General features: G+C 37.6%; 1 protein-coding gene across 1 annotated transcript; it reads left to right on the top strand.

Moving 5' to 3' along the window:
- The first annotated feature begins 1,693 nt into the window (after positions 1-1,693).
- On the top strand, positions 1,694-18,645 carry nup88.S (nucleoporin 88kDa S homeolog). The gene is given in 17 exon segments (NM_001090932.1): positions 1,694-2,014; positions 4,647-4,816; positions 6,660-6,785; positions 7,297-7,383; positions 8,702-8,875; positions 9,079-9,265; positions 9,412-9,559; positions 11,129-11,227; positions 11,325-11,415; positions 11,799-11,903; positions 13,014-13,172; positions 15,078-15,203; positions 15,354-15,419; positions 15,554-15,634; positions 16,348-16,474; positions 16,737-16,855; positions 18,113-18,645. Coding segments are annotated over 17 exon segments (2,181 nt in total). The 5' UTR covers positions 1,694-1,762; the 3' UTR covers positions 18,177-18,645.
- The last annotated feature ends 4,790 nt before the right edge of the window (positions 18,646-23,435 follow it).

Below are 23,435 nucleotides of genomic sequence, written 5' to 3'. Positions count from 1 at the left end.
AACAATTGATACCAGCGTGACCCTAGACACCAGACCAATCTGTGCCCCCCCCAGTTGTGGACATGGCATCACACAACTGCTGCTTGTGATGTCACTTCCCCTATGCATGATGAAACTTCTGCTACACATAGTGTAACTTCCACCACAGCATGCCCTATCACCCTCACCTCCCAAGCTCTTCTGAATTTAGACAGGTACTCACTCGCAGCAGCTGGGGAGGTTTTTAATTTAAAAAAATTGATTATATAGGCACCCAAGGGCCACCCCCTTAAACTTGCCACATAGGCACAGGCCCTTGGGTGCCTATATGTAAATACGCCCTGTTCATGACAATTTTATTGAAAGGAAAGAAAGATATTGTAACAAGTTGTTCACAGGGCATGAAAATAGACTGTTTGCACATTATAAAAGCTGAACAGAGTGTGTGAGAGCAATACTGACCAGGGTTAGATTTTTGAATCCTTCCAATATTGCCTGATAAGCAACTGCCCTATATACATTTATTACAATGTTTCAGTGGGTTTAAGGATATTTGTGAAATGTAATTGCTATTGCGAGCAGTATATGTTTATCCTTTATTCTACTCCTGACTTTTGAAGGCAATGTTGTAAAAGTCAGCCGTCCTCTAGTTAAGACAGGTCTATTAGTCAGCTGACTTTTGTTACATTGTTTCTAAGGTCAGAATCACCAGGGATTAGAGACAGATACAGTTTTCAACAGCAATTACATTCACAAATAACAAAATATTCAATGAATGTATATTGCAAAGTTGTTTAGGCTAGGGCCACACAGGGGTTATATCAGTTTGCTGAAATCCAATATCAGCCCCTAACGCGAGCAGTATCCTCCTTATTGATTCACGTCAGCTCCGGTGCAAACCGAATCGGCGGATTTTGGCATGAAATGTAAAGTCTCATGTTTCTTAGCCAAAATCTGTAGAGTGTATCTGACAGAGTTGACACAAAGGTTCCAGATGCAAAAGAAGAAGGAAGATACTGCTGGGGGTGAGAGGCTGAAATTGTCTTTCTTTTTAATCCCAGTCCAGACTTGTGTGGCACAAGTCAGTAGCGACTATTGATGCTGACCATATGCACAGCACAGAAATATTAAACTAGAACTTCCAGTCTTCCCTGACATCTTTGTCTCTGCAAATCTAACGGGAAAATAACTGAAGTACTAGTGAGGTACAGAGTACAGACCCAGGACAGCCTGGGAGCACCTATGGGTGGGAACTGTAAAGTGTACTTAAAGAAACAGTAACACCAAAAATATAAATGTTTTAAAGTAATGAAAATATCATGTACTGTTGCCCTGTACTGGTAAAACTGTGACTTGTTTGCTTCAGATCCACTTCTATAGTTCATATAAATAAGCTGCTGTGTAGCAATGGCAGAAATTGAAAAAAGGCTATGTGGCACAGGTTAAATAGTGGATAACAGATAAGATTATGTTCTACAGAGCTTATCTGCTGTGTAACCTGTCTTTTCTCCTTTGAATGGCTACCCCTATGGCTACACAGCAGCTTATTTATATAAACAATAGTAGTGTTTCTGAAGCAAACACAGCTGTTTTACTAGTGCAGGGAACAGTACATCCAATTTGTATTACTTTAAAACAATTTTATTTTTTGATGTTATTGTCCCTTTAACTTGCTGTTTAGTTAGACATGGGCGTGTGTAGCCGCCAGCCCCATCTGATTGGTCACGTTCCACAACGTCAGTAGCATCAGCCAGTGCGGGGGTTTTGACGGTGGAAGTGAAAGATGGCGACGGGGGAACATTGGCAGAAGTCGCTGAGTGAACATGCGCTCTTCTCTCGTCTCAAAGAACGGCTGAGGGATCACGAAGAACTTCGAGAAAAGGGAGAAAGGCGAGCAAGGAAAGATAAGCAATTGAGGAACTTGCTGTGCGTCCTGGATGGGGATCTGTTGGTGTGGGACTCGGAGGAGTGCGCCTTTCTTACTGTCAGATTGAGGAGCCTAAGTGGGGAGAGTACAGGGAGCAGTGGCGAGCAGGTAAGCGGGTTGTTTGTTATCATTCTAGTGAGCCATGACAGCTGCTTACTGAGAGTTGTCTAGCCTGCGGATCTTCTTCACTTATTACTACTGCCAGCACCACTGTTGGGTATTTGGGAGTTGTAGTTACTACAGCTTCAAGTTGATGGTGTTGGGCCTCTGGTGGTTTGGACACTCCAGTTTGAGGTAAATAAAACTAGCGTTTACTATAAGATATTTCTTATTGCCTCTCACTGAGGAAGCATTGACTAAGTCTCTTTATTTATCATGAATAAAAGCAGGTCAGGATTTACAATTTATCTACATGTGAAGAAACAACATCACAAACAAGATACAGCTTTGATGCGTCCATACTCTGTAGGCATTTCAGAATGTTTGTTGGCCATTCTAGCGGAAAATGTTTGAAAAAGTGAATAGATAGTGTAGCTCAGGTGTGTCGCTCTAAAGCACTAAGGTACCAATATGGGACCTGCTATCCAGAACACCGGGGACCTGGGGTATTTCAGATAATGTATTTCAGTAATTTAAACTTAAATGTACTAGAAAACCATGTAAACATCCCCCAGCCCAGCGTGACTGAAGCAACGCAGAAGATCCGTTAGCAGTGTCAGAGGGTCGGCTTCACAAAGTTTCGGGGCGGCTTTGAGGAGGGCTTTTAGTGGAAACTATTCGACGTGCAGCAGCTCCTTGATATGGACACGCTCCTATGATTTTTATTGGAACGTGTCAGTATCGATTTAAATGGTCCAAATAGGCTTTGGTTTTGCTTCCAAAAAGGATTAATTATAAAATTGTGTGGATCAAGTACAAGCTACTATCCTATTACAGAGAAAAAGGAAATCCTTATAAAAAATCTGGATAAAATGGAGTCTATGGGAGATGGCCTTTCTGTAAGCTTTCTGGGTAATGGGTTACCGGATAATGGATCCCATGCCTGTACTAATTCTAGTCTGTCAGGATAGGGGTTTCAATGTATGCCATATTCATTCACAGCCCTTAAATGGATGTCATTGAGTTATAGATGGGTATTACTGTATAATACCATCATTTAAAGGAATTGTTCAGTGTAAAAATAAAAACTGGGTTAATAGGCTGCGCAAAATAAAAAATGTTCTAATGTAGTTAGTTAGGCAAAAATGTAATGTATACAGGCTGGAGTGACTGGGTGTGTAACATAATAGCCAGAACACTACTTCCTGCTTTTCAGCTCTCTTGATTTACACTGACTGGTTACCCTGGTTACCAAGTAGTAACCAATGAGAGACTTGAGGGGGGGCACATGGGTCCTATCTGTTGCTTTTGAATCTGAGCTGAATGCTGAGGATCTATTGCAAACTCACTGAACAGATATGTACCATGTGGCCCCCCTTCAAGTCGCTGACTAACTCAGAGTTATAGGGCTGAAAAGCAGGAAGTAGTGTTCTGGCTATTATGTTATAAATCCAGTCACTCCAGTCTTTATACATTACATTTTTGGCTAACTAACTATATTAGAAACATTTTTTATTTTTCACCGCCTACGTATTTACCCAGTTTTTATTGTAACACTGAACTGTTGCTTTAACCCTTCTCAAAAATTAAACATAATTACTTCTAAACCTTGTTCACTCTAAAATTAGCAGGTGGAGAGCATAAGCTGTCCCCTGCCCTCCACTATTGCACCTAATGACCTTAAAGGGGACCCGTCACCCAAAAAAAATATTCAAAATCCTATTTTATCAGATTAGTCAAGGAAAATGAACTCTAATTACACTATACAAATTATTTGAATCTTGTTTCCTTCAGTCTGGGATTTCAAAATTATAGCAAGCAGGCAGCAGCCATTTTGTGGACACTGTTATTAAGACAAGCCTTGCATCATCTCAGAATTTTGTTTGTGCACCAGAATGGGGGACCCGATATCCATCCCCATGCCCTGGCTGCACAATTATATGGTAAAGAGAAGTGGGGGAATGTGTGGGGAGCAGTGACATCTAAGTGCTGAATTGAAAGTGAAAGTAATTGTCTGCCCCGCCTCTATGCCACGGGCATAGAGGAGGGGCAGACAATATTTGATTGACAGCTGAGATTTTTAAATGAGCTATGAATGCTTAAATGAGCTATGAATGCTTAAATAAAAATAGAAATTGGATTTCATGTTTCATATGAAAAGGACTTTTATTATACAGATTTTTGTGTCTGGGTGACAGGTCCACTTTAAAGTACAAGGAAAGATGAATTTATTGAGGGGTGTCAACAATGTTCCTTCTAATAATTTCTTGGCTATGTGCTCAGACATTTTTTGTGCTCTGGTAGGACCACAATTTGTTGTGTGCAGTCACCTCAACAGTTATCTGTGCAAAAGCATACAACTTAGAGGGAACTTTTGGTGCCAGTATGTTAGACACCCTCCAATTGATTCAGTTGCTAAGCTTTTCCCCAGGATGTGCTTATTTTAATGAAAGAGAAGGATGCCACCCTCCCGTGGCAAAATGTAGCTTAGCACTATGCCACCATCTTCCTTTCCTGTCACATTCACAGTCTGCCAAGGGATGATTAGGAATGTTAAGAAAGATGATGGCACAGTATTGCATTTTATACAGGCCTTGGGAAAGTTGCTTCTGTTCAATTTATTTATTTATTTTTGTAATAGAAACTGCTTTGCACAAATCCTCCACTTTTTGAAGTTAATGATGTATTGCTAAGCCCCACACAACATCATGTTGCTCTTGTTGGAAGTAAAGGAGTGATGGTGCTGGAGATTCCTAAACGCTGGGGAAAGAAATCTGAATTTGAAGGTGGTGAAAAGACGGTGAACTGCAGGTAAATAACCTATTCTATACTAAACAATAAATTGTAATGATGCAGAACTTCATTATGTCTATATGTTAGAAATCTGCAGCGAGTTTGGTATCTGTGAATACCTGCAAAGCAGTCGGTTTTAGGTGGAAAGTTCCCAATTCACCAACCAGGCGGGCAGTCTGCAGGCACCCTGCCTGGGTATCTGGTTCAGCTGAGGGTCTGCCCAACCAGACCCATGCAGGACATACACGCAGGACATACAAGCTTGAAAATATACTCATGCATTGGCACCCAAAATTTTATTTTTATCATTGTGCAATTTTTTAATTCTACATATAACAATTATAGTATTTAAATGAAAAATTGCATGACTGTTCTTTTAATAGGGGTATCTTTGGCATGTCTTCCCCCTAAACACTTCATCTACATCAGTCTTGCATGTAGGCCCGGACTGGCAATCTGTGGGTTCTGGCAAATGCCAGAGGGGCTGCTGTAAGTTCCCATAGACAGTCACTATTTATTGGGCTGGTGGGAGGCTGCTTGGGCCTTTGTGTACTTGGAATGCCAGGGCCTATTTTGATTCCCAGTCTGGACCTGCTTGCATGTATAATAGTTCAGGTTGATTCAGTCCGTGTTTGTGTTTGGGGTCATTTACCCCTCTCTTCCTTTATCCGGAACACCCAAGGTCCCGAGCATTCTGGATAAACGGTTCCATACCTGTATAAGTGTGGATAAAAACCAGCTAAGCACTGTTAAATGCAGCCTAACTGTACCTTTTGCTGTGCACTTATAGAGCTATATTTTTCTTTCTTAGCTGCCATTGCTAACCAGCTGCTGCAAGGAACTTTTTGTAGGCACATCACTTGTTTTTTTTTAATCCCTGCCTTGTTAGTGAAGGAAGTGAGGTGCTTTTTAGATTATTGCACAGTATTTGGTATTATGATTATAGATACATTTTGAAAGTACAAAATGCAGTTTTTTGGTTTTTTTTACAATTTTGTGTATGATGGGTGACTATGTTAGTAGCTGTTCAACCAACTGAGTCAATAACTGCATTCCTCTCTCTGTGTTGACTTCTAAACAATAGTAGATGTGTGAACGATTAAGGGTTTTGCACTGGGGCAAATTTTACACTGTAAGTGGCGTAAAGGTTTGATTTATTATTTAAAGGGATACTGTCATGGGAAAACATGTTTTTTTTCAAAACTCATCAGTTAATAGTGTTGTTCCAGCAGAAGTCTGCACTGAAATCCATTTTTCAAAATAGCAAACAGATTTTTTTATATTCAATTTTAAAATCTGACATGGGGCTAGACATACAGTCATTTGACTTGTGCTCTAATAAACTTTAGTCACTCTTTACTGCTGTACTGCAAGTTGGAGTGATATAACTTCCTCCCTTTCCTCCCCAGCAGCCTAACAAAAGAACATTGGGAAGGTAACCAGATAGCAGCTCCCTAAAACAAGATAACAGTTCCATGGTAGATCTAAAAACAACACTCAATAGTAAAAGCCAAGTCCCACTGAGACTCCCACTGAGAAGGAAAAACAGCAGCCTGCCAGAAAGCATTTCTCTACTAAAGTGCAGGCACAAGTCACATGACCAGGGGCAGCTGGGAAAATGACAAAATGTCTAGCCCCATGTCAGATTTCAAAATTGAATATAAAAAAAATCTGTTTGCTCTTTTGAGAAATGGATTTCAGTGCAGAATTCTGCTGGAGCAGCACTATTAACTAATGCGTTTTGAAAAAAACATGTTTTCCGATGATAGGATCCCTTTAAGTCTAATGATGTTCACATCCGACAAATGTTCAGTTCCAGGCTGCACACATATTCACTTATTTTTTTTTCCTCCCCTAATAGGACTATGCCCATCGCTGAAAGGATTTTCACAAGCTCTACCTCTTTAGTTCTGAAGCAGGCTATCTGGTACCCAAGTGAAACGCAGGAACCTCATTTAATTTTGCTGACATCTGATAGCATATTAAGGTTAATTATTGTTTATTATTATACCATGTCAAATGCTTTATTCGGTTTTATTATACTGTCATTTATATAAACATGCATACCGGTACTAGGTACTAATAATTTTTTTGCATACTAATTATTTTTTTGCAAACAGATTTAACTTTTTTTATATCCTATAGAAGTAGAGAAAATATAAACACTGTAGGCACCCCCACCCAATATTGAAACTTATCTGGGACTTGGGGCTGGTGTTCTTGTTCACTGAAAACTGCACCTGCCCAAGGTACTAATGAGTAGACAGTATACATTTTCAACAAAAGCCCTATTAAAAGTGCCCATGTTTAGTAAATTCATATACATATGTATGCTGTCCCTTTTAAAGGGACAATTCCTTGGTTAAAGAAAAAAAATACTACTGGTCTTCTTCAGTATGAATGGACACTGATAAGAATTTTTTAATTTATTACAGGTAATAATGTAATTTGTTTCAGTGTGTATTGTATATTTACAAATATGAACTTATATATTTTAGACTGTATAATCTTCAGGATCCTTTGACACCTGTAAAAGTTACTTCCCTCTCGAGTGCTGTAAAGGAAACCACACTGCCCCATAATGGGTATGCATAATAACACTGTTTTTACTTTGTTCTAATTCAGGTGCTGTGCCTATTTTATCAGTTCTTGATTTTGTTTTATATCTGTGCAGCTTTTGTAAAAATCGCCTTGAGTTATTAGCAAAATTGCTCTCATACATCCTCTTCTATGTACATTGTAAGGCAGCGTTGGATGTTCTGGCAAGGAGAAATAGACCCTTCCACTGGAATAAGATAGCTTTGATTGCATGAACTTTAAATTAATTGTTCAGTGTAAAAATAAAAACTGGCTAAATAGGCTGTGCCAAATAAAACATGTTTCTAATATAGTTAGTTAGCCAAAAATATAATGTAATAAAGGCTGGAGTGACTGGGTGTGTAACATAATAGCCAGAACACTACTTCCTGCTTTGCAGCTCTCTTGGTTTCCACTGATTGTTACCAGGCAGTAAACAATCAGTGACTTGAGGAAGGGCTACATGGGTCATAACTGTTTGCTTTTGAATCTGAGCTGAATTCTGAGGATCAATTGCAAACCCACTGAACAGTTATGTCCCATGTGGCCCCTCTTCAAGTTGCTGCCTAACCCAGAGATAGAGAGCTGAAAAGCAGGAAGTTGGATTCTGGCAAATATATTAGACATCCAGTCACTCCAGCCTTTATATATTACATGTTTGGCTAACTAACTATATTAGAAAGATTTTAATTTTTTTTTCACACTGAACTGTTCCTTTAATTCTGGAAACTAAGACATTGGGGAAAGTGTATATACGTTGCTGGGGGTAATATTAAGTTGGGGTGAACTATCTAGATATAATAACATCTTTAAATGTATGGTCCGCTTTTTCTTTTATGATCTGTTATTCTGACTCTTCTTTCATTATGGAAAAAGCTTTCTAAAGTAAAGCAATATGCAGTGGGCAACTGTGGCATAAGTCACACGGCTACAAATGAGATATGATAATCTTGGAGTGGATAGAAAGACATTGGCTGTAAATTCGGCCACCTACATCCTATAGATTCTCACTTGGTAGGTGATCCAAGTGCTGTGTGGATGTAGTAGAATTGCTATTAAACCCTTCAGGATATTGTTGGACCTTATCCAAGCTGAAGTAATAGCAAAATGGACAGTGTAAATTATGCTTAATCAGACCTTATAAGCACCTTGTGGTTCATTTGAACTCCCACATTATGCTTGGTCCTCTGACCATCAGGTATTATCCCTTGCAGCTGCCTGTAGAGATGCAGATATATTGTGGGGGTTGGGTTCTGGGACTTGAAGCGCAACCACAGCTTGTGATGTATAGGATTGTCAACTGATTGTTTTCCCATGTGATTGCAGACAATCTTTTAAAGCTTCCCTTAGTGAGACTGCAGTTGCCTGTGATTTTGGTCCACTGGCAGCCCTTCCTAAAGGCTTTGGGCAGCATAGCAAGGAGGATTCTGTAGCTTATCCTCTTTATATCTTATATGAAACTGGAGAAACCTACCTGATATACATTGATCTACAAAAACGGTAAGACGTCTACTCTAAAAATTAAAATGCTAAATGGGATAATACAATAAACTAACACTTAAGGAAATTATTTGGAAAAAATATTCTTTTCTGAGCTAATAAATGAACACAAAAAAACTTATAAAATGTCCATTGTGCTGCTATAGTCTTGTATCTAAAGGAGCTTTATGTATGACATACACATATCTGCTGTTTTGTTTCAGCAACGTCAATGTGGGTAAACTTCTAGGCCCTCTTCTAATGTACCCTGGTGCAGAAGATAATTATGGCTATGATGCCTGTGCTGTGCTCTGCTTACCATGTGTTCCGAACATAATAGTTATTGCTACCGAATCAGGATTACTATATCACTGTGTGGTGCTGGAAGGAGAGGAAGACGATGAGCAGACAGTAAGTAAAACAGCACGCATTATTGGTCCTTGGTTATCTATGCCATTGCAATGCTTTTTTTTTTTTTAATTAAATACTTTTCTGTCTCCTAATAATAATAATAATAATGTATACAACAGAACCTCATGATTTGTATTTTTTTCTAGTCAAACAAGTCTTGGAATGCCAGCTGTGACCTGATCCCCTCACTGTATGTTTTTGAATGTGTTGAACTGGAGCTTGCTTTGAAATTGGCTACAGAAGAGGAAGAATCTCTGGAACTAGATTTTTCATGTTCTATTAAACTTTACAGAGGTAAATAGCAATGACCTGTGTAAGCAAATCCTACTGGTGTTTACCCTTTTTATGACTCTTCCAGCTTATTTTGGATCAAGTGCAAGGTACCATTTTGTCATTAAAGAGAAAAAGGAAATCATTCTAAGCAAATAATTATACGGGAGATAGCCTTTTCGTAATTCAGGTAATGGTTTTCTGTATAAGTGACCCCATACAGATATATATATATATAATATATATATATATATATATATATATATATTGAAAGAAGGTCAGCACACTCTGTATGTTCAAGGTGAAAAAGTGTTGATGTGTGAATAAATCAACACTTTTTCACCTTGAACATACAGAGTGTGCTGACCTTCTTTTCAATATTGCTACAAACTTGGTCGTGCACCTCTGGCTTCGTCTATGACCGAGTGCAGGCACTGTCTGATATATATATATATATATATATATATATATATATATATATATATATATATATATATATATATATATATATATATATATATATATATATATATATATATATATATATATATATAATATATTCAGTAGATAGTTGGGTCAAATGTAAATTTAAAAAAAATGGGATGATTTGAAAGTCATTTAAACCCTAAATTTAATTGCAAATAGTACAGTGACAAGTTATCAAATGTTGAAGCTGAGAAATGTTATTGTTTTCTTAAAAATATATTCTCATTTTGAATTTGATTCTAGCAACACATTGGACGAGGGACATGTCTACAAGAAATTCACCGGCACACAGGTAATGCAAGCAGGTTATACCTTGCTAGAAATTTATTGCAGCATGCAACGTTTCGGGGTTACCCCCTTTATCAAGCAAGGTATAACCTGCTTGCATTACCTGTGTGCCGGTGAATTTCTTGTCGCCATTGGATCGTGAGGTTGCCGTTTCCTCCATTTTGCTGTGCACCAGGGATCTCTACTTTTCGGGAAGGCCAGGGTGTGCGAATACTTCTCTGTTGTTCTACGAGGGACATGTCTCCCACTGTTGCGTCACCTCTTTTTTATTTATTTTTTTAAACAACACTCTGTAAACATTTGTGAGCAAAGGAGACTGTAGTGGTAAAAGTCAAATGTTGTTCCATTCTTGCCTATTTTCAGCTGCTCATCAGTTCAGGGTCTCCTTTGTCATCTTTTTCCCCTTTCTTAAAGGGATTCTGTCATGATTTTTAGGGTGAAGACACACTAGTAGTACTAGTAGCAGCTACAACAATACCCTGCCATAGACAATACTGAATTGACTCTGCTAAAACACGCGTAGTGTCTTAGGGTAAGGGCACACCTGGAGATTCGGGGAGATTTAGTCACCCGGAAGACTAATCGACTCTTCTATGGGGCGACTAATCTCCCCAAGCTGCTTCCCCATGTCTTCCGCCTGCTTCAATAAAAAAACGCCAGCGGCTTGGCAATTGCAGCTATTCGTTTTTGGAAGTCTTCGGCAATTCGTTTTTCGACTTCGGAAAACGAATCTCCCAATCCGATTATTGAAGACTACTATTTTTTTTTATTCAGAGATTTTTGCCAACATACCATAATTTTGTATGTTTTTGATTCTAGACCCGATCTGCCCATCCCGATACCACTGCACTCATGTGGCTGGTGTTCACAGTGTGGGGCTGTCATGGTTCAACAGGTTAGAAAAGTTTCTCAGCTCAGGTATGCTTTCCCATACTTCAAAGGCCTGGAATATAGCCTTCTACTGCTCAGGTTTTTAAGAGCATTCTTTTGATGATATGTAATGTGTTTGTTAAAGGTGAAGAAGATAAAGACAGTTTACAAGAACTTGCAGCAGAGCAGAAGTGCCTTGTGGAACACATCCTATGTACCATGCCTCTACGATGCAGGTGATTGTTGATTTTTTTTATATCTTAACGCTTGAAGGCTCTGTGTAAGTTTCAAACTTATCAGGTGCAGCTACCCATTGCACATTTTACTTGAAAAGTGAGAGTATATGGTTATACTAGGGGGCATTACATGGATTTATTGCAGTGTTGTTAGACCAGCTGCTTTCAAACAGCAGTCCTATGATACAGATTAAACCTGTAAGCATATAGTGGTTTGGGACTTGTTTTTGCATTGTGTAAGTCCTGATAAGACTTTCAAAGGGCAACTTATTTTCCATAATCTAGTTTAAAAAAAATCGTAACTAAATCACTCTCAACTTGTAGTGTGGTTGAAAATAACTTGTGTTGTTTTTATTTGTTCTATTTTCTTTCCCCTAACGTAGGCTTCCTTCACCTATTCAAGGCTTTTGGATCATCTCCGATCTTTTCCTTGGCACCTCAATGATATGCATAACATGTGACTTTGAGTGCATTGCGAGGCCATTGCTGTATGTATATGCTACACAATGAAATGTTTTTTTTTCTGAACTGTTTAAACTGATTTTGATGTAGCTATGTTCTTATGTTGTTGTTGCAAACACATTGGAACACTTTTGTTAAGTTTTATATTGTGATTTACCATCAGAGAAAAGAACAAATGAACACTGTTTATATTGTCTGAAGTACAGGTCTACATATAAGGCGAAGTGAAGAACTTTGTGTACATTTCTCCAAACAGGTGCAGAACTCAAAAAGGGTTTAATAGCAAACCACATTATTGATTTAGTGTGTGTGTTTGACAATATATGAATATATTTTATAAGCAGTGAAAGATAATAAAATAACTTTAATTTATCTGCATTAAAGTTGTGATACCAGAGCACAAAACAACACTGAAATCTTTGTATGCTTGCACATGAAAACAATTCACTCCACCACACTAGATTAAATTTCATAAATACTCCGAATACATTGCAAACTCTGTACAAACTTGGACTTGGGCACATTGCACACTGGTTCTAAAATATTCATTAAAATGTTTTTTTGTCTATAGAGCCTACACAAGCATTTGAAGAAGAGAGGATTAATACTTGATCACCTTTAAATTAACTTGATATAGAGAGTGACATTCTGAGACAATTTGCAGTTGGTTTTCATTTTTTTTATTATATGTATTTTTTCAAAACTTTCACATATGCTCGAATGCAGATTAGTAGTTCATAAAAGTTCCAAACTGGACTGTCTAAAATAGTGGGTTACATACATTTATTTAAATTGGATGCTCCTGCTCCTTATAACTTAGGGGCCTATATATTATACTGTTTAAAATTAAATAAGCTGCAAAAACAGTGTAAAAAGCAGTGTAAAATAAATGGAGAATATATCAAGGTATGTTTTATTTTATGCCACACAAATGCCAGATTTGCTACTGTTAGTTTACACAGTTTCAGACTGTTCCGTTTCCGGTTGCTCAAAGAAATAAATTGTGCCATTTTTAAGACGTTTTTTTCCATGGAGATTTATGGAATAAAATACAGCAGAATAATTTGCCACACAATGAATTTGCCCCTATTTGTAAAATTCTTCTAATTAATATTTTTTCTTCTTCTTTAATTTAGAACCACCATTCGACCTCCCTCTCCACCTCTTCTCTGCTCTCAGATTGACAAAAGTTCCACAGAGATCCTTCCACATGTCCTAGCAGATGTGAAAGGGCCATTTGAAATTCACATCAGAGGCATTTTAAGACGCAACTCTGCAAACCCGTTGTTGTTGAAGTAGGTAACACATTGCTCAATTAAGTTAGCAAGGTACTTTTTTTATGAAGCAAGCTGTATATTTTTAAGTTTGTGTGTGTGTATATACAGTTAGGTCCATAAATATTTGGACAGAGACTTTTTCTAATTTTGGTTCTGTACATTATCACGATAAATTTTAAATGAAACAACTCAGATGCAGTTGAACTGCAGACTTTCAGCTTTATTTCAGTGGGTTGAACAAAAAGATTGCATTAAAATGTGAGGAACTAAAGCCCTCTTTTAACACAATCACTTCATTTCAGGGGCTTAAAAGTAATTGGACAAATTAAAAAACTGAAAATAAAATGTTCATTTCTAATACTTGGTTGAAAACCCTTTGCTGGCAATGACAGCCTGAAGTCTTGAACTCATGGACATCACCAGATTCTGGGTTTCCTCCTTTTTAATGCTCTGCCAGGCCTTTACTGCAACAGCTTTCAGTTGTTGTTTGTTTGTGGGCTTTTCTGTCTGAAGTTTAGTCTTCAACAAGTGAAATGCAGCTCAATTGGGTTTAGATCAGGTGATTGTCTTGGCCATTATTTGCTTTAATAAACTCCTGGGTTGCTTTGGCTCTATGTTCTGGGTCATTGTCCATCTGTATTATGAAACGCCTCCCAATCAATTTGACTGGATTTAGCTGGATTTGAGCAGACAGTATGTCTCTGAACACCTCAGAATTAATTCGGCTGCTTCTGTTCTGTGTCACATCATAGATAAACACTAGTGTCCCAGTGCCACTGGCAGCCATGCACACCCAAGCCATCACACTGCCTCCGCCATGTTTTACAGATGATGTGGTATGCTTTGGATCATGAGCTGTTCCACGCCTTCTCCATACTTAATCTTGCTATCATTCTGGTAGAGGTTGATCTTGGTTTCATCTGCTCCCAAGAACATTTTTCCAGAACTTTGCTGGCTTTTTTAGATGTTTAATAGTATGTCCAATCTATCCTATCTATTCTTGATGCTTGTGAGTGGCTTGCACCTTGCAGTGCACCCTCTGTATTTACTTTCATGCAGTCTTCTCTCATGGTAGACTTGAATATCGATACACCTACCTCCTGGAGAGTGTTGTTCACTTGTTTGGCTGTTGTGAAGGGGTTTCTCTTCACCATGGAAATAATTCTGCAATCATCCACCACTGTTGTCTTCAGTGGACGTCCAGGTCTTTTTGCGTTGCTGAGTTCACCAGTGCTTTATTTCTTTCTCAGGATGTACCAAACTGTAGATTTTGCCACTCTTGGATGTTTTTTTTTCTTCTGTTTTTACAGCTTACGGATGGCTTGTTTCACCTGCATGGAGAGCACCTTTGACCGCATGTTGTTTGTTGACAGCAAAATCTTCCACATACAAGCCCCCCCCCCCCCCCATATCAACTCCAGGGCTTTTATCTGCTTCATTGATGACATAATGAAGGAATTGCCCACACGTGCCCATGAAATAGCCTTTGAGTGAATTGTCCGATTGATTTTGAGCTCCTGAAATAGTGATTGTGTAAAAAAAAGATTTTAGTTCCTCACATTTTTATGCAATCTTTTTGTTCAACCCACTGAATTAAAGATGAAAGTCTGCAGTTCACCTGCATCTGAGTTATTTAAAACTCATTGTGGTAATGCACAGAACCAAAATTAGAAAAAGTTGTCTCTGTCCAAATATTTATGGACTACATTCTACTTGTCTGCGTGTCTCATGTCTCACATTCCATAAATATCAATGTTCAAAGAAATGGACAGCACACATCTCTTTTTTTTTTTCCAGTGTTTCTTATTTATTATAGCTTCATTACATATATAAAGTCAGTTTGTCCAGTCAGTTAAGCTCTCCTTCCAGCTATTATCCCCCGCAGGATGATCTGCAACACTGACTTCTTTTTCCTTCTTGCAGCTCCTCAAGCAAAGATTCCTCTCCTCCACCTGAGGAGTGTCTCCAGCTTCTAAGCAGAGCTACTCAGGTTTTCCGTGAAGAATACCTCCTCAAACAGGACCTTGCCAAAGAGGAAATCCAGAGACGGTAATATATCAAAATTTAGGTTTTTTCCCTTCTACGCTAATAATGACAGTTTGTTGTGTTTTTGTTTTTGCTCATTAAGTTTTACTTTTATGCCAAACTTATGGAAAGAGAAAAAAACCAGTAATTTATTTTTAAATCTTTTCTAAACAGAGTGAAGCTGTTGATTGCTCAGAAAGAGAAGCAGCTTGAAGATGTGCGATATTGCAGAGAAGAAAGGTATCTAGCTGTTTAAATACATATTTAAAAAAACCCTGCAATAAACAGAAAATTTTAAACTTAATACAAAAAGGTTTTTAAAGATAAATGTATTTCATCAATGTGTATCAATCTTTTCTTTTTCATAACTCCAGAAAAAGCCTAACTGAGACTGCTGAACACCTGGCAGAGAAGTTTGAAGAGGCCAAAGAGAGACAAGAAGATCTCATCAACAGGTACTGTATTTATGAAAGTACTGTATGGGAAGTGCTCAGTATGTTTAAGTCTCACAGCAATAGAATTACTTTTCTACTAAATGTACATTTTAAACTTTGACAGTGTAGCAGTAAAGAGTGACTGAAGTTTATCAAAGCACACGTCACATGATTAAGGGCACCTTGGAAATGGACAAATTTCCAAATCTGCTCTTTTAAGAAACAGATTTCAATGCAGAATTTTGGTAAAGAAGCACTACTAAATGATGCTTTTTGAAAAAAAATGTTTTCCTGCAACATTATCCTTTTAAACTTTTTTTATATTGCATACAGGGAACAAAGCTCTCTCTCGCGTTGTATAGTAATACTAGAATTTTCTTTATCTGAACTATTGAGCTTACTTACAAATGAAAAGAGCATTTGCACAATCTTGAAAATATATATACATATTTCTTACAACTTCTAAATGGCACCATATAGAATTTCTGTGTGGAATAAGATTAAAGCATTTTTCCAGCTTTTGTTGTGTTCCGCTGCAAACAGGAAGTCCATATGGGAATAGTCAAGCATTGTTATGGTCAACAATTTTCTGGCAGAAAACAGTGAAGTGACTTTTGTATTAGGAAGCTATAACATGGAGATCCCTCTGTTTTGATCCTTTTTGCAAAACGGATTTATTTTAATCTTTGAAAAATGTATGGTCATTTAAAGTGTTTCCTTTCTATCTGAAACAGATTAAAAAGGATACTGCGTAGCTTCCACACTCAGCTCCCTGTTTTATCCGAAAGTGAAAGAGACATGAAAAAAGAACTACAAGCCACAACCGAACAGCTTCAGCACCTGGGGAACTGCATTAACCAGGTAGAAATGATGGAAACAATATATGCACAAATATCTTCTGTTTTTGTTGTTTTTATGGTTCACCTGCTGTTTGAGATGCACAGCCAGCATGTGTTCTAAACACGTCTACGGACCTTTTTTGTTGTTAATACATGGTTACCAGGAAGTGGCCATTTATCTTAGACACTAAACTGTAGAAAGAGCTACGGGTGTGTGTTCCATGGCACATGTTCTGTAGTATTGGCAGAAATAATTACTCCTTTATTGTTATTGCATACATCAGGTGAAGAGAAAGATGTCTTACCAGGAAAAACAGATGGAAAAGGGAAAGAGCCCAAGGAAATCTAGTCTTACACTCAGTGATTACCAAAAGAAGAACATAAAGACTGTGTTAAAGGAACAGTAAGTATCTGACTCGCATTCTTATCTTCTTTTTAGTATCCATTTGGTTGCTGCGTTACTTAGAGGGATAATAAGGGATTAAAAAGCCAGTTGTTGCCTATAATTATATGAAGCATATTATGAAGAACATTAGATAATCATATACCATTTATAATTGACAATTACATTTTGTCACTTGTTCAAAAGCATTTTTGCACTTGAAATGTTATAAAGTAAAATTGTACTTTTGCCAATAACTTTAATTTTTAAGCAGTTTTTTTTCTGCACAATTCTGATAAGTACAGCTTTCTTAATTCCCTAGTAGTGGTTTTATCGGGACCTGTTTTCAGTGTGATCTAGTCCTGATGCTGTTTCTCATTTACCTTAGGGGAAAAAACCCTCATAAACCACTGGTGACAAAAAAAGCTGAGCTTGTCATTTTACTTGTGTTTGTATGTGAGTGTATTGATAGGTCTGTACAAATGTGCACACTGGAACTAAAGCCTAACTAAAGTTGTAGTTGTAGTAGTAGTAGTAGACTAGAAATATTGTACATTATGTTTTGGGCTTCTGTACCAGCCCGTGGTGACAACAGCCCTTTAGCAGTGAAGATCTGTTCCTCCAAAGATGCCCCAGTAGCTCCCCATCTTCTTCTCCTCAGTACACATAGAATATAAATGTCACAATATAAGGCTGATTATTAATTAATACAGATAATTACTACATGACAGCACAGAAATCAGTGCAATTGGCATCAGAATTTAATAATCAGCCCTGTAGCATCAGCTTATATTACAGACCAACCTCATTTTCTGCTTGATAATTTGCAGCAACCCCTAAGCTTAGCGTCTCAACAGCTGCTCAGAGCCCACTGACCATGTGAGTCACTTTCCAATATGGTGACCCCCTTGACAAGTTTAGTTCTCCTTTAAGAGTGGTTGAAATTGATGGGATTTTGATATTTTTTTCATTCCAACTTAACTTTGAAAACATCAAGGGATCCATTTCACAGCAGGAAATATCCAAAAAGCAGATAGATGGACGTCCTATGTGTGCTGATCCTGGAGCAGTTGGATCCCAGGGTCTATTCTACAGCCCCTTAGGCTTGTTCCCTAGGGGGCTGTAAAGGGGGAAAGTCAGGATAGTACTTAAAAGGTATAGAGGAGACCATAGTGCATCACATGGAGCAAATTTAATTTCTTGTGAGGCCACTCATATCCAGTACTTGACTGTACAAAATGAAGCTCTAGTGTTAAAATACATTTCTGTTTTCTCTAGTGGAGAACATATCCAAGAGATGGTGAAGCAGATCAATAACATCCGAAACCATGTGAACTTTTAATGTGCAATCGTTCTGAAGAAGGCTTGCATACCGGTGGAACCAAACCATACGATGCTTGCCAGAGTACTTTGACTTATGTGGGAATTTAAGAACTGATCAAGAAGAAGATCTTTTGTATACTTCAGGAGCCTAAAAGAATTTTTTTGTAGTATCAATATCCATTTTTACTTTGGAGTGCTCTAGAATACACTGCTGCTGTGGCTGTTTTTGTAATATATTTAACATTTTGCATGTTGTATGTTTGTTAGCAATGCTAAAGACACATTATACCAACTGATTTCTAATTTATGAGTTGTGCAGCTTTACTTGTGAAGTACAGCAGTGGCACTGCCATGTCTCAGAGATGATTTATTTAAAACGTGATCACTTATTAAAGTCATGGAAGCTTTCTTTCTCTTCCATTATAGTGGCGACATTTAAAAACCAGTCATACAAGAAGCATTGTGCAGCCCTTATGCTTATTTACTGTGCCTTACAAAGTATTCAAATCATTGACCAATTTTAATTAAATGACAAATCATCAACTGAAATTTTGTTCTTCGACATATTTTTAATATGAAATATATTTCAAAGCACTGAAGCGAAATCCCACATACATCCTTACAATGTTTCGTTTTCAAAGCCAAACACCAAACTATGCGTCCTTTAGATTGCAAAGCTAAAAATGTCTCGGAGAGTAAGTTGACCCCAGGAAAACAATTATATATTTTTGGAAAGTATCCATTGTGGCAAATTTTAAATTGGGATATCTTTCCGTCACAAAATTTTGCAACAAAAAAAATAATAGATATCCTTATCCATAGATATCTTGTAACTATTCTACAGAGCAGACCCACTGGTAAAGAGGATGTTGGTGTGTCTCTCTCTCTCTCTCTCTCTCTAAAAAACTCTCTCCCAGATGGCTTTCCACTGGATTGGTTAAAACCTCCTTGGAACTGATGACCCCCACCTGCATAGCACTCGTCTACTTCCTTCTTCCTACTGACAATTGCTGAACACAGATGCCAATGTCTTTACAAAAATATAAGCCAAGAGAACAATAGTTGTGATGTAAGAAATAATCCACCCTGGCAAAAGGCAGGCTTCATGCTAAACTGGTCTACTGATATTAAAATGTGTATATCATTGACTAATATCCATGCAAATTACTTTAAACCAGTCTATCAGGTCAAAGCCTCTCTCAATGTAGCAAATGTCTTTGATCACAATGACTTTGGAAAACTCAGCAGGTTCCACCTAGGAAAGCAATTTATCAAATGTATTTATCAAAATCTCTATACTGGGTAGCATTGACACAGATCTTAAGCTATTGCCACCTATCTACAGAACTGACCCTCTCTCAAGCTCCTACTTTTCATCTGCTGATCAGTATGTGCCTATTGGAATTAGGGTTGGTGATCTTACTAAATATATGTAGCAAAAATAGATAAATGATATAGCCACTAAAATGGGCCAATCAAATGTATGATACAGGGTGTTTGGTTTTTAGGTTATTGGTGCAGGTTTTGGACCTCTTATCCAGAATGCTAGGGACCTGGGGTTTTCCGGATAACGGATCTTTATACCTTTTAGTTGACTAGAAAATCATTTAAACATTAAATAAACCCAAAAAGCTGGTTTTGCCTCCAATAAGGATTCATTACATCTTAGTTTGGCTGAAGTACAAGCTACGGTTTTATTATTACAGAGAAAAAGGAAATCATTTCTAAAAATCTGGATTATTTGTATAAAATGGAGTCTATGGGAGACGGCCTTTCCATAATTGGAGGTTTCTGGATAACGGATCACATACCTGTATTTTAATCACAAGATGTAAAGGTCTATTCCTTGTGAAATTCCAAGGAGCTGATTTATTAAACCGCAGCCTTTTCGGGTAGGGATTTTTTACATCAAAAATCTGAAAATGGCACGGAAAAAATAAGAGCGATTTATTAAATTCCATATATGAAAATGATCCAGCTAAAACCTGTTAATCATGTCGAGTCAATGGCAGATCCCCTTTTACAACTGGAAGTTCTTTCTTTGATTCAAGGTTTTTTGTGCAATGATACAAAAAAGATGTTATTGGGTGAAATTTATGACATTTGTGGATTTAGAGAGTGGGTTTAGTCAGGGCTTCAAAAACCACTAAAATGAGACTCTTGCTAAAACTCCGATCAAATCTGCTCAGGTTTTTTTACGCTTATTTATTACATTATTACATTTCCCTGAAAATTTGCTTTGGGGGAAAAAAAAATCACGATTTTCACAATTTCTTCAGAATTTTCACCCGAAAACTTCAGGGTATTGCCCGAAACCCAACGCACATCAAAATATTATTGGGACTTCTCCCATTGACATATGCAACCTCGACAGGTCTGGATTTTCAGATAAAGACTTTTCCATCCTCGGGGTTTAATAAATTCTAAAAAATTTATTTAAAATTATTTATTTTTTTTCGTGATTTTTGCATTCGGAGTTTAGTAAATAACCCCCATAGAGAAACCATAACTGGACTGAGTCACACAAAATGAGTCCATCACAAAATCATTTCACTGAAGACAGGACAAATGTAAATAGACTCATCAGCAGCTTTTTAATCATCAACACTTTCTTTATAGACACATGTTCAGTACAGTTTACAAAAGGATTATATTCAAATTCTGCCTTACAGAACCCAATACTCACATTCACACAGAACATCAATGGCTTTTGTGTTTGCAATATGGTTTACTCTTTCAGTTTCTTTATATTCTGGTTGTTAAAATCTGTCCAGCTCTGAGTGACAGACTCAAGTGATCAGCAAAGACTAACAGGAAAGAGCAAACCACATACTGTTATTGGAAAACTGATGCTCTCACTATAGTATTTGTCATTTATTGGTAGAAGTCAATCAAATAGGTTAGCAAACATGCTGTAAAACACTATCTTTATAAACACAGTAGAAGTTGATACCGTTTCACTGTGTGAGAGGAGTTGGACGGGCTATAAAGCTACTGTTTATTCCATTCCCCTCCAGCACTTAAAGGAACACTTAATAAAACTTGATTTCTTTCATTCTGTATATTAATGAGTTTAACATTGTATACATAGTCATGTGTTATATAAAGGCTAATACAGTTGTTGAAATGCCAGAATAAAGGGCAGTGAGAAATAGGGGCAACAATTAGCATGTCCTAAATCTGTGTAGCAAGGAGCCAAATGTGCTAGTGTTTAGCACTTGTCATTGGTCTGGGTCCTTGCACTGCACATTGTTTGACTGTACATGCAGATGTAAATTTCTATATGAAATGTATGTTTTGTTAGACAGTTTATGATTAATGTTTAATAATGGCCATGTTAAAAAAAATTAAAAAAAGCCATTCTGTTAAAGGGATAATGTCATGGGAAAACGTGTTTTTTTTTTTTTCAAAACGCATCAGTTAATAGTGCTGCTCCAGCAGAATTCTGCTCAAAAGAGCAAACAGATTTTTTTTTTAATTTTGAAATCTGACATGGGGCTAGACATATTGTCAGTTTCCTAGCTGCCCCAGTCATGCGACTTGTGCTCTGATAAAATTCAGTACATTTGCAGTGCAGCAGTCATATCACTGCTGCAATGCAAGTTGGAGTGATATCATCCCCCTCAGCAGCCTAACAACAGAACAATGGGAAGGTAACCAGATAACAGCTCCAGTCCCCTGGTAGATCTAAGAACTGCACTCAATCGTAAAATCCAGGTCCCACTGTGACACATTCAGTTACATTGAGTAGGAGAAACAACAGTCTGTCAAAGCAGTTTCATCCTAAAGTGCTGGCACTTTCTGAAAGCACATGACCAGACAAATGGCTGCCTACACACTAATATTACAACTAAACAAAATACACTTGCTGGTTCTGGAATGACATTTTATATTGTAGAGTAAATTATTTGCAGCGTAATTTAGAAATAAAAACTAAACCATAAAAATGGTAACAGAATCCCTTTAAGCTTTACATGCGTGATCCCATTGTATCTGTCAACTTAGCCTTTCTAGACCGTCAGTAACTTACTGGAACTTTTATAGGAACAAACAGCTATGAAGCAGTTTCAGAAATTCTTTTGGACCACATTGGTCTGTTCATCTGGGTGCTCACCTCATGAGTCTGCTGTATAATTCCCTTTTCTGGTGGCAGGGGACAGGGCAAACTATCACGGTAGCCTGATTTGCCCCAGTGCTTGCCCTATTTTCAGTGTTTGGCCAACTTTAGAATCACATTATATATGCTATTCTAGGCAAGAGCAATCTCCATAAGAGCACCTACTATAGAAGACTTTTACATTAGTGGAATCTGCAATTATGCCATATATTCTAATATATGTCATATTTCTTGAAGCAGATGCCAACAAGCATATTGATTCTAAGTATTTCCAATGCCTATAGATATTCATCTCTTCCATGTTATGGTTGCATTATAACTAAGTAAATGAGCATCATGCTTAGAATAATTCTTTGAGGCTTACAATTTAAAATCAAGGCTGTTTTACGGAAGGGGGAAATTGGAGTCTGGAAACGACAGAAATAGGGGCCGGTGAACTTTCTGCTAATAGCCTATTACAAGTAAATGGGAAAAAAGCATAATGTTCCAATGGAATTATGCAAAAATACTGCTGCAATTTGATATCTGGCACTGATGAAACTCATGATCAGTAGCCAACTGCCTTGTGTAATGAAGCTAAACAAAATGGAATATTCACAAGAGGATTCATGTGTGAAAGCAGGTTTCCAAGTTAAGTAGTACACTGTTCAAAACTAACTGCTGATTGGTTGCTATTGTCGTATGCACTTGTGCTACAGTGAGAACAGCCAGGTATGAATAGTTAGGAATTTACATTAATTCTTTTCTACCCAAATTAGGTTTTTATACAGCGTGCTACTCAATGCACTTATACAATGCCCAACATTGGCCAGCTGCTTTTAAAGGGATACTGTCATGGGAAAACATGTTTTTTTTCTAAATGAATCAGTTAATAGTGCTGCTCCAGCAGACTTCTGCACTGAAATCCATTTCTCAAAAGAGCAAACAGATTTGTTTATATTCAATTTTGAAATCTGACATGGGGCTAGACATATTGTCTGTTTCCCAGGTGTCCCCAGTCATGTGACTTGTGCTCTGATAAACTTCAGTCACTCTTTACTGCTGTAAATTGGAGTGATATCACCCCTATCCCACCCCCCAGCAGCCCATGAGAAGAACAATGGGAAGGTAACCAGATAACAGCTCCCAGGTAGTTATAAGAACAACACTAAGGGCTTTAGC

The sequence above is a fragment of the Xenopus laevis genome, chromosome 2S (assembly GCF_017654675.1).
Source record: "Xenopus laevis strain J_2021 chromosome 2S, Xenopus_laevis_v10.1, whole genome shotgun sequence".
Classification (NCBI taxonomy): Eukaryota; Metazoa; Chordata; class Amphibia; order Anura; family Pipidae; genus Xenopus; species Xenopus laevis.
Note: the sequence above shows the minus strand (reverse complement) of the source record. Positions and strands in the feature narration are given on the sequence as shown.